This window comes from Leucopleurus acutus, assembly GCF_964270905.1.
Source record: "Leucopleurus acutus genome assembly, chromosome: 16".
NCBI lineage: Eukaryota > Metazoa > Chordata > Mammalia > Artiodactyla > Delphinidae > Leucopleurus > Leucopleurus acutus.
This window is the reverse complement of record NC_139158.1, coordinates 64,443,215-64,453,681: the sequence shown is the minus strand read 5'-3', so window position 1 is coordinate 64,453,681 and position 10,467 is coordinate 64,443,215. Positions and strand designations below refer to the sequence as shown.

Below are 10,467 nucleotides of genomic sequence, written 5' to 3'. Positions count from 1 at the left end.
ATTTCTATCTTGAGTTAGGACCTGGTTATTTGGAGACGTTTGTGCAAGTCATGTCTCTTTGGGTCTCCTCCAGAAAATGATTGTTAAGTAACATTTTTTCCTGCTCCAAAACAAAAAATTCTTTTTGAGTCTGTTAGAAACACACTTTCAGAGATGCTGCCTTTCTGGGCTATTCATTTTCATTCACTCGTATCACAGAATCACATGCTTTTCATTCAAAATCACTGTGGGTTGATGCTTCTTTTGTTTTTCATCTGTCATTTTCAAGGTATATCTCCATCTTGTGATGCCTTGTCAGCAGGATCTTCCTCTCCATTGCTAAATTTGCTTAAATTCGAAAACTTTTGCAATGTTATGTTTGATTACATTTCTTTTTGCTTCCGTTAGCAGATGTTTTAAAACAATACTCTGCCTCCTAATTTGCAGTGTTTTATCCACGTCTCTTGTTGTCAAATCAGAATATTTTGGAATAAAATATATTGCTTTCTCTGGTCCTCTAAGCTTGCTTATGCCATTCCTTCACTTTAAATAAAATTAATATTACCCAATTTGTATGCATTTGTCAAAACTCATATATTGGTAAAATTAAGATTTTTGCATTTCACTGTATGTAAAATTTACCTCATTAAAGAAAAAAAAGAATTGTGAACTAGTAAACTCAGTTTAAAATACGCAATGCTGAAGAGTTTAGGGATGATGTGTACTGATGTCTGTAATTTTGAAAAGAATTAAAAAATTAAGCTGGGGCTTCCCTGGTGGCGCAGTGGTTGAGGGTCTGCCTGCCGATGCAGGGGACGTGGGTTCGTGCCCCGGTCCGGGAGGACCCCGCGTGCTGCGGAGCGGCTGGGCCCGTGAGCCATGGCTGCTAAGCCTGCGCGTCCGGAGCCTGTGCTCCGCGGCGGGAGAGGCCATGACGGTGAGAGGCCCGCGTACTGCAAAAAAAAAAAAAAAAAAAAAAAACAATTAAGCTGGATAGAAGGATGGAAAGAGGGATAGGTAGATGAATAGATACGTGGTAAAGCAAATATTGAAAAATGTTAAATTTAAAATAATTGGTAGGCATACATTCTATTCTCTCAACCTCTCTGTTTGATAATTTTCATAGTAAAATGTAAAAAGAAAGCAAACCTCAACTGCTCTGATGACCTATGTCAATCAGCTCTTTGCAGAAAATTCTGTGATCACTTCCACCAGTCTGATCCCATCGATTTATTTCATCCAATTCAAGTAAACAAACAAAATTTAGAGGAATAAATGGGATAATGTATAAAAATGGTTTATACACTGTGAAGAGCTATATAAACATGCTATTATTAGTTCTATGACGGTCAAGGCACTGAGCTTGCATAAAATCTTAATACAAAACACCATCTTGAACATAATTTTGTTCCTTCAAGAGTTCTCTAATCTAGAAACTTTTGAAGGAAAGAGACTGTGTTTTTTATTTATTTGGTACTTGCAAATTGTCCACTGAGTGCCAAAAATTCAGCGGGTACTAAATAAACAGAGAATGAATCAGTAAATGGTACATTTCACAGATTGAACTCTAAAAGAAGAGGGGAGGGGCAAGATAGGATTAGGGTATTAAGAGGTACAAACTATTATGTATAAAATAAATAAGCTACAAGGATATATTGTACAGAACAGGAAATATAGCCAACATGTTATAATAACTGTAAATGGAGTATAATCTATAAAAATTTTGAATCAATATGTAGAACATGTGGAACTAATATAATACTATCAATCAACTATACCTCAATCCAAAAAAACCCCACAAACCTCTAAAAGAGTATTTTATTTATTTATTTTTATTTTAATATTTTAAAAATATTTTCTAATTTTAATTATGCTTTATTATTTGACCTACATGCTATTTATGATTGTATTAATTTTAAATTCTTTTTTTTTTAAACCCCACATTTGTTTATTTATTTTTTTGGCTGTGTTGGGTCTTCGTTTCTGTGCGAGGGCTTTCTCTAGCTGTGGCAAGCAGGGGCCACTCTTCATCGCAGTACGCGGGCCTCTCACTGCCCTCTCACGCGGGCAGATAAAAGAGTACTTTAAATTTTAAGTTATATTTTATTGAATTTCTGTCATTTTTATTTTCAATCTAAAATAGTGTTTTGCGGGACTTCCCTGGTGGCGCAGTGGTTAAGAATCCGCCTGCCAATGCATGGGACACGGGTTCTATCCCTGGTCCGGGAAGATTCCACATGTCGCGGAACAACTAAGCCCGTGCACCACAACTACTGAGCCCACGAGCCACAACTACTGAAGCCCGCACGCCTACAGCCCATGCTCCACAAGAGAAGCCACTGCAACGAAAAGGCCACACACCGCAACAAAGAGTAGCCCCTGCTTGCCACAACGAGAGAAAGCCCATGCTCATCAACAAAGACCCAATGCAGCCAAAAATAAATGAATAAATAAATAAACAAATAAATAAATAAATACGTTTTGCAGGAGTTCCCTGGTGGCCTAGTAGTTAGGATTCCGGGCTTTCACTGCCATGGCCCAGGTTCAGTCCCTGGTTGGGAGACAGATCCTGCAAGCCACATGGCACAGCCAAAAAATAAATAAAATAGTGTTTATTTATTTATTTTTGGCTGCGTTGGGTCTTCGTTGCTCCGTTATTTCTCTAGATGCGGTGAGTGGGGGCTACTCTTTATTATGGTGCGCGGGCTTCTCGTTGCGGTGGCTTCTCTTGTTGCGGAGCACAGGCTCTAGGCGCGGGCTTCAGTGGTTGCGGCACACGCGCTCGTAGTTGTGGCTTGCGGGCTCTAGAGCACAGGCTCAGTAGTTGCGGCACACGGGCTTAGTTGCTCCGCAGCATGTGGCATCTTCCCAGACCGGTGCTCAAACCCGTGTCCCCTGCATTGGCAGGCAGATTCTTAGCCACTGAGCCACCAGGGAAGCCCCTTGCACAATCCTTCTGTTCATCGGATGGACGGGGGGGACAAATAAGTGGCTGGTGATGTAACCCTGCAACGGCTCACCTTTTAATGACTAACCATTTACAAATTTATGCAAATTCCTTTTGGATATGTCACTACAATGACACTGACATTATGGCCAGTAGACAGGCAAGTATTTGAAACAAATGCCAAATTCAATCTCTAAGTAGATTTATTAGAAAATCAAGCACAAAGTGGGGGTGGGGGGAGGGGCATGATTTGATCTGCTCATATCAGGCAAGTCACATGGGTGGCAAAATTACCTCCATCAGTATGAAACGGGATTGAGTTTCTCATTGTTATGGAAACTTAAGGCGGGGCGGGGTGGGGGGAAATCTCATTGTGCCCTCAGTGGCTCAAGAATTGCTGGAATCTGTCTGGGAAACCATGCAAACACAGTGTTTGGTCCAGGTCAGAAACTCTGGCCCATCAGGAACCTTGGTCCGCTAAGATAATATCTGAATTCTCTTGGAATGTTAAACTCAAAAATAGTAAAACCCTTCTATGTCCTTTTTATACAGGTAAGTTTAAAGTCTTAAAACTTTCATATTGGGCTTCCCTGGTGGCGCAGTGGTTGAGAATCTGCCTGCCAATGCAGGGGACACGGGTTCGAGCCCTGGTCTGGGAAGATCCCATATACCGTGGAGCAACTAGCCCCGTGAGCCATAATTACTGAGCCTGCGCGTCTGGAGCCTGTGCTCCGCAACAAGAGAGGCCGCGATAGTGAGAGGCCCGCGCACCGCGATGAGGAGTGGCCCCCACTTGCCGCAACTGGAGAAAGCCTCGCACAGAAACGAAGAGCCAACACAGCCATAAATAAATAAATAAAATAAATAAAATTAAAAAAAAAAACTTTCATATTAAGGTTAAGAATAGTTTGTATGTATCTGTATTTAAATTGTAATGTTTAGGGCTTCCCTGGTGGCGCAGTGGTTGAGAGTCCGCCTGCCGATGCAGGGGGCACGAGTTCGTGCCCCGGTCCGGGAGGATCCCGCGTGCTGCGGAGCGGCTGGGCCAGTGAGCCATGGCTGCTGAGCCTGCGCGTCCGGAGCCTGTACTCCGCAGCGGGAGGGGCCACAACGGTGAGAGGCCCGTGTACCGCAAAAAAAAAAAAAAAAAAAATTGTAATGTTTAGGAGCTTCCCTGGTGGCGCAGTGGTTAGGAATCCACCTGCCCAATCAGGGAACACGGGTTCGATCCCTGGTCCTGGAAGATCCCACATGTCGCGGAGCAGCTAAGCCCGTGTGCCACAACTGCTGAGCCTGCACTCTAGAGCCCATGCTCTGCAGCAAGAGTAGCCACCGCAGTGAAGAGTAGCTCCTGCTCACCGCAACTAGAGAAAGCCCGCGTGCAGCAACGAAGACCCAACCCAGCCAAAAATAAATAAATTAAATAAATAAATTTTTAAAAATTGTAATGTTTAAGGGAACTTGGCATACTAGAAATTCAAATAAAAAATGTGATTGAGTAATTGACTTGAGATTTGTGATTTTAATTGGAAAGGTATGAGACTACATTAGAATAGTTTAAGAAGTTTTAAAACTCACTTTGTGATTTTAATTTTTTAGATTTAGAAGAATTGTTTACATACTTCGGAAAGTTTTAAAATACTAAAAAATAATACATCATGTTAAATTGATAGCATACTAAATTTGAAGAAACTTGCCTAACATAAATGGGACTGAGTTTTTGAAGGGAGTTTAGTCCATTCAACTGGAATTTAACTCAATATTAACAGAAAAAGTGAAGATGATTCTAAAATTTTATTTAGTTAGATTCATAAATAAAACAAATTTTCTAAGTCAGTCTTAAAGACTCAAGGAAAACTGGATAAAATGCACTTACTATATAAGTTGAATATTAGTTTTTAAAATGCAAGTGTGAAAAATAGCATCCCCTGTCCATAAAAATCATACGTGGACTAAAAAACTCACATTGGCAAAGTATATTTAATTTTCAGCCAAATTCTCAAAATTATCTGTTACCTCCTTTATCCCTGGCACTTAGTTATGCTGTGGTCTCCTCTTCATAAGTTTTAAGATGGAATGATATTCTTGGTGCTGGTGATGATTTAACCCAATGACCTTCACTGCAAATGACTCGAGAACAAAATGATGAAAGGGCAATGAGTCCATGAGCCAGACAGAGCGAGAGAGGTTTTGCAAAGAGAATGAAAAGCATATTATGTTTTTAATATTTTCTTTTAAATATATAAAAATACTTTTGTTTTAGAGACTGAGTTTTCCAGCAGATGTTTCTTGATTGTGTGCTCACTTGCAAGGTTCACTCTGATATTCCTGGAACAGAAAACAATTTAAGGGATATTCAATACTCAAGTGACTTAGAGCTTAAATCCTTTCTCTTCTCAAATAAGAAGTCTAGAGGTTAAGGTCGAATTCTGTCATGTTCCCAAACAAAGAAAAAAATTAAGAAGGGGCTACCACCTATGCTTTAATATTGGCACAATTAACAAGTCACAACACTTAAAGGGAAAAGAAAGGCAAAGGCTAGTTTGTCTTTTCTGATATATTATGCGTCAATATAATGTGGTGATTTTCAACATTTAAAAAACGGACTTTCCTGGTGGCGCAGTGGTTAAGACTGTGCTCCCAATGCAGGGGGCCCGGGTTTGATCTCTGGCCCGGGAACTAGATCCCACATGCATGCCGCAACTAAGAAGCCCACGTGCCTCAACTAAGAAGCCGGCAAGCTGCAACTAAGCAGCCCGCCTGCCGCAACTAAGACCCGATGCAACTAACTAACTAAATATTAAAAATAATAAAATAAAAATGAAAAGAGGATCTGAGTTTTTAGGAAAAGAAGGGAATATTACTAATTATGCAAAATCTATTAACCCTCTTAAAGAAACACCTGAGTGGAAAGTTAATCCGAAATGGAAAGCCTCTCTATACTTTCCTCTAAATAATTTTGTTTAGAAATAACAGAAGTTAACTGTTTTGAGGAATAAATATTTGCCAGGCATTTTACAGCTATTACCTCATTCAATCCTCACTATACTATTAGGCTTTCATTCATTCATTTATTACGTGTCCACCCGGCTGGGTATGTGGCTAAGCGCTGAGAATTCACTAGTGAGCATTATAGGCCTATGTCAAGATCAAGAAGTTAAGTAATTATACTATACTCTTCACAGGAGGAAAGGGAGGGTAGGCTCTGAGAGGTTAATTTACTTGCCCACGGTCACACAGTGCTGAAGCAGTTACAAACTCATCTCAAATCTTTGCCCTCAATCATTAAGCTGTCAACAGACTTCAAGATTTACTCCCTTAAAAAAAAAAAAAAGATTTTCTTCCTCAAGATTTGTTGCTTTTAAGTTATCTTTCCAAATTTTTTCAAGCATTTTTATCTTCGAATTAAGTCTTATAGTCAATGATCTCCCTGCCCTCCGCTTTTTCACCGTGTAGACCAAAGAACAAGCGGTGAATGTACACTCTAACTGCCAGGCGTCTGGGAGACTTCAGGGGCGAGAAGCCAAGTTCCAGGGGGATGGGGGACATTTTTGAAGAAACAATAGCAACCCCGACACAAGGCCAGACTATAAATTCGAGGGTCACAAAGCTGGTCCACTGCCAAGAGAAGCAGTGTTTTTTCACCTTCACTTTGCCTTTTTCCACTACTTCCAAGGCTGTTTTGAAGCTCGACAGTCGCCGCAGTGACTAGTCCACCGGCTCTACAAGGCCGAGAAATCTAATTTTTTATTCTACACCCTTAGCTCCCTACGCCTGTACGTCTCTTTTCGACTTCTCTCTCACATGCTTTTCACTCCATCTTCACCCCGGCGGATAATCTATACATGAGCGTCTTCGTTTTATTCTATCGCCATACGGACTAGGTTGCTTTATGGCGACCTTGACAGACATCTAGACGGGAGGCTCGCGGGAGGGGTGGAAAGCCGTCAACGCTGAGGGAGAAACCTTCTGATAGTCGCTGGGAGGTGCCACGAGGGGGCGGTGACCACCATGCTCCACTCAACGGTGAGTTTTCTAGAAGATTGACAGGAAACGTACCAACCGTCTTTGCGCTAGCAACTTGAGCGATCTCGCGAGATGTGGACGCCAATCTGGAGGGGGGAGTCAAAAGCGCCTCTCTGAGTGGGGGATGGGAATATCCGTGGCGCAATCATTGCGCGAGATTAGGCCACGGTCGCTGGGCCCTATGGCTAGATCTCGCGATATTTCCGCTGCTCCGGACTGAAACTAAGAGCAGCTTCTCGCGAGAGCCCGTGCTGAGGGCTCTGTGAGGCCCCGTGTGTTTGTGTGTGTGTATCTCTGTTGGTGAATGTTAGTGCGGGGAAGCCGCGGCCGCCATTTCAGAGAGCTTGCCGACGCTGTCGCCGGGGTGGATCCTCCGCTGCCGAAGCCGCCTTCCTGAACTCCCGCGCGGGCTCCTCTAATCCCATTGTTTCTTTTAGATTCTCTTGGGCCTATCCGCCCTCGGAGCCCGAAATTTGGGCTGGGTGGTACTGCGGCCTGGGCCTAGCGGCTTAACAGTAGCAACAGCGGCGGCAGTAGCAACCCCCCTCTTTCCGAATACGAGCACCGCTGGGGCCCCGAAAGCCCGCACAGGTAAGGAGGCGTCGCGGACCCCCGTATTTGCAGGGCTTTTCTGAGGTGTGGTTCTTTTCTGGGTTGAGGGGCACTCCTTAGGCGGTCTTAAGCGACGGGGTGGGGGGGGCAGGCTTTCGAGAAATGGGCTTCATTTCGAAGACCGCGCCCTTCTTTTTCGGTCGGGTAGATTTCAGGGTTTTCGGGTGGCATGGGCTCCAGAGAGGCCTCGGGCAGATGGCGACCTGTCCCTTCGAGGCCTGCGACGACCGCGACCTCCCAACATGGCGCCAGCCGAATGCTGTCTTGGCACCGAACTCCTCCCAACCGAGGGAGTTTCCCTTTGCCCCTAAAATGGCAGCGCGGGTTTTTGCGCGGAAAGAGGAGCTTTCGTTCGATGCTCTCGGGTTGTTTTTTGAGGCATTACAGGCTTTTTAAAAATCGGATACTTAATCTGCTTTAGCGTGTTCGGTCTTGGGGACATTTCAGGTTTAATTGTCAAGCCTACTAAAGTGCGTCGTCCCACCTTAGTCGTTTTGTGGGGCGTCTCGGAAGTTTTGGAATATGTTCGGTAAGAAGGAAATTTAGCAAAATTTAAAATTGTTTACTCATTGAATTTTTCATTCTTATTCTTTACCTAGGCGTTCAGAGAAAATGGCAGACGATATTGATATTGAAGCAATGCTTGAGGCTCCTTACAAGAAGGTGAGAAAAAACAAGTCGGTGAGGTTTATCTATTTCTTAATTTAGCATTATTCACGAAACTACTGCTGAAATGTAAACTAACCTCCCCGGAGCCCTCTTGATTTATCTTATCAGAGATGCATTAAGTGTAACTTACAAAAGTAAATATATGCTATTGATGTAATAATATTGTGCAGTAGTTTCACTTCAGCGTGATGAATAAATGCCCATCTATCTCTCTTTGTAGACTTGCCTAACGATATCTCACCTCTACTCCCATGAATTCACCTTTGATTCCAGTGTGAACTGTCAATCATAAGGTAGTAATTGAGTGACTTATCGCTGTACCGTGGTCCCCTAGGTAAAATGACTCAACTAAGAATTACCAGCTCCAGTTTGGTATAGCAAAAAGGTGAATGTAGTGGTTTGGGAAAGCAGCAGGGGTCCAAGAATAACACAGCATAACCAGTCTGTGGCAAGCAAATCTTTAAATAAGACAAGTCTTACAAGAAGAAATGGGTGAGATTTAAAAATTTATCCTATACATGAGACTGGTAATAGTCAATATTAAAACAGGCAGGTGATGATCTGCTCAGTTAAAAATTACCAAAATTCTTGGATCCCTGAATAAAACAAATTCTTAAAGCAAAAGAGGCAATATCACAACTTGAGTCACTTGATGACTGTTTTAACTGTTCTCCATATTGTTTTATTTTTAATTAGTCCCTGTCATATTTCACACACAAAACTACAAAGGAGTTATTTTGACTAATAATACAGTCTTTGACCCATTTCAGTATCACAGTAAAAGTGTCTTTTCATTCTTTCACCAGTTGGTGGTGAAAATAGCAGTATGCATGCGTTATCACTGATGTCACAAACTGTAAGCTTTGTAAATTAGCACTTATACTCCTATAACTGATGTGATCAAACTTTAAAATAAACATTGCGCTAAACCTTTTAAAAATAATACATTTGTTTTGGAGTGTATAGCTCGACCATGTGGTACCAATTTGGATGAATTCTTTAAAGCTTTGAATAGTGTATGTAGTTTTGTAATGCTTAGACTCTTGAAGCGCTACTTTCTATTTTAATGTTAAGATTCTGTCTTAGTTTAACATGGATGTAATTCCGTGTAAACAGGTATGGAAGTAGGACTGGTCGATTATTAATTGACTTTCTTGGGTTCTTGGGAGTCAACATTACTAAAGCAGTGTGAATCCCTGTTTGCTTCAGGGCGAGATGTGTGACAGAGGTGGCATCAAGCTCTTACAGTCCCAACCCTCCAACGGAAATGGGCGAAGATCTCAGGAATGGCATCGGTCACAGGAAATCGATAGTGGCTGGCTGCTAGCATGGCCACATGGGGCTTAGGCAGAAATAGAGCCATGGTACTGACCAAAGGGGCCATAGCACATGGAATAAAACTCAACAGGACTTCATTCATGTTTTATAGAAATTCTATTTAACCACTTCAACACTGTAAATCTGGATAACTTACTATCTAACTATGTAAGAAAATAAAATTTGACGTGTTAATATGCATTTTTATTTTTGTATCTTGATGACTTAATTTGTAAGCAACAAAGTGGTTAAACACATATCCATCTAAATTTTTTTATAGCCTTCCATGTTAAACTGTAAATAAGTAATTAGTTTTAAAATTGTTTTGTATTTTCTTATTCCTATTCCCTTTACCCTTTGACAACTTGAAATGTTACCACTTCGTCCTCATGATGTTCTTCTATCAACCCTGCTTAGGATGAGAACAAGTTGAGCAGTGCCAACGGCCATGAAGAACGTAGCAAAAAGTAAGTTTTAAGAAGGGACTTGGGTTGGGGGGAGCTATATGTGATTGATTTTTTAAGTTGTATTCCTGTGGCTAAAGCATCAAACCCAAGGTTCTCTCCTGAAGGGTTTCTTTGCCTTTTTTAGAAAAGTAGGTTCTTTACTTTCTGGGATGAGACACTATTTGAGGATGTAAAACTGTGGACTCTTCCCTTAATTTCAGGAATTGGTGTCAGGAACTTTTTGGACACCTTCCCCTCCAAGTCCATCCATGACAATCTGCATAAGCGTTCTAGTGTTAGAGCTTGTCTTTTGTCTTAAATTTATTAACTTTGGTTTAATATTATTTTATCAATGTTATCAGTAAAACTGTTATATCCACTGAAGATAGTTAGAAAGAAGAAGGTAATAACCAGGCTGTGGAGAAGTATTGTTTGTCCTAAATTACTGAAAGAGTCAGAGCTGTGAATTAT

At 41.6% G+C, this 10,467-nt stretch overlaps 1 protein-coding gene across 7 annotated transcripts in view; it reads left to right on the top strand.

The window, feature by feature from the left end:
- Positions 1 to 7,253: 7,253 nt before the first annotated feature.
- The window catches only part of RBM39 (RNA binding motif protein 39), a 30,395-nt gene continuing 27,181 nt past the window's right edge, over positions 7,254 to 10,467 (top strand). For 4 of the 7 annotated variants that reach the window (XM_082858232.1, XM_082858228.1, XM_082858227.1 and 1 more), the window contains exons 1-3: positions 7,254 to 7,543; positions 8,164 to 8,227; positions 9,968 to 10,017. In XM_082858232.1, the coding sequence (XP_082714358.1) occupies positions 8,177 to 8,227; positions 9,968 to 10,017 (101 nt within the window). In that variant the 5' untranslated portion in view covers positions 7,254 to 7,543; positions 8,164 to 8,176. Of the gene's footprint in view, positions 7,544 to 8,163; positions 8,228 to 8,270; positions 8,527 to 9,967; positions 10,022 to 10,467 lie in introns of those variants that run through there. The other 3 variants (XM_082858229.1, XM_082858231.1, XM_082858230.1) reach the window with 3 other exon arrangements.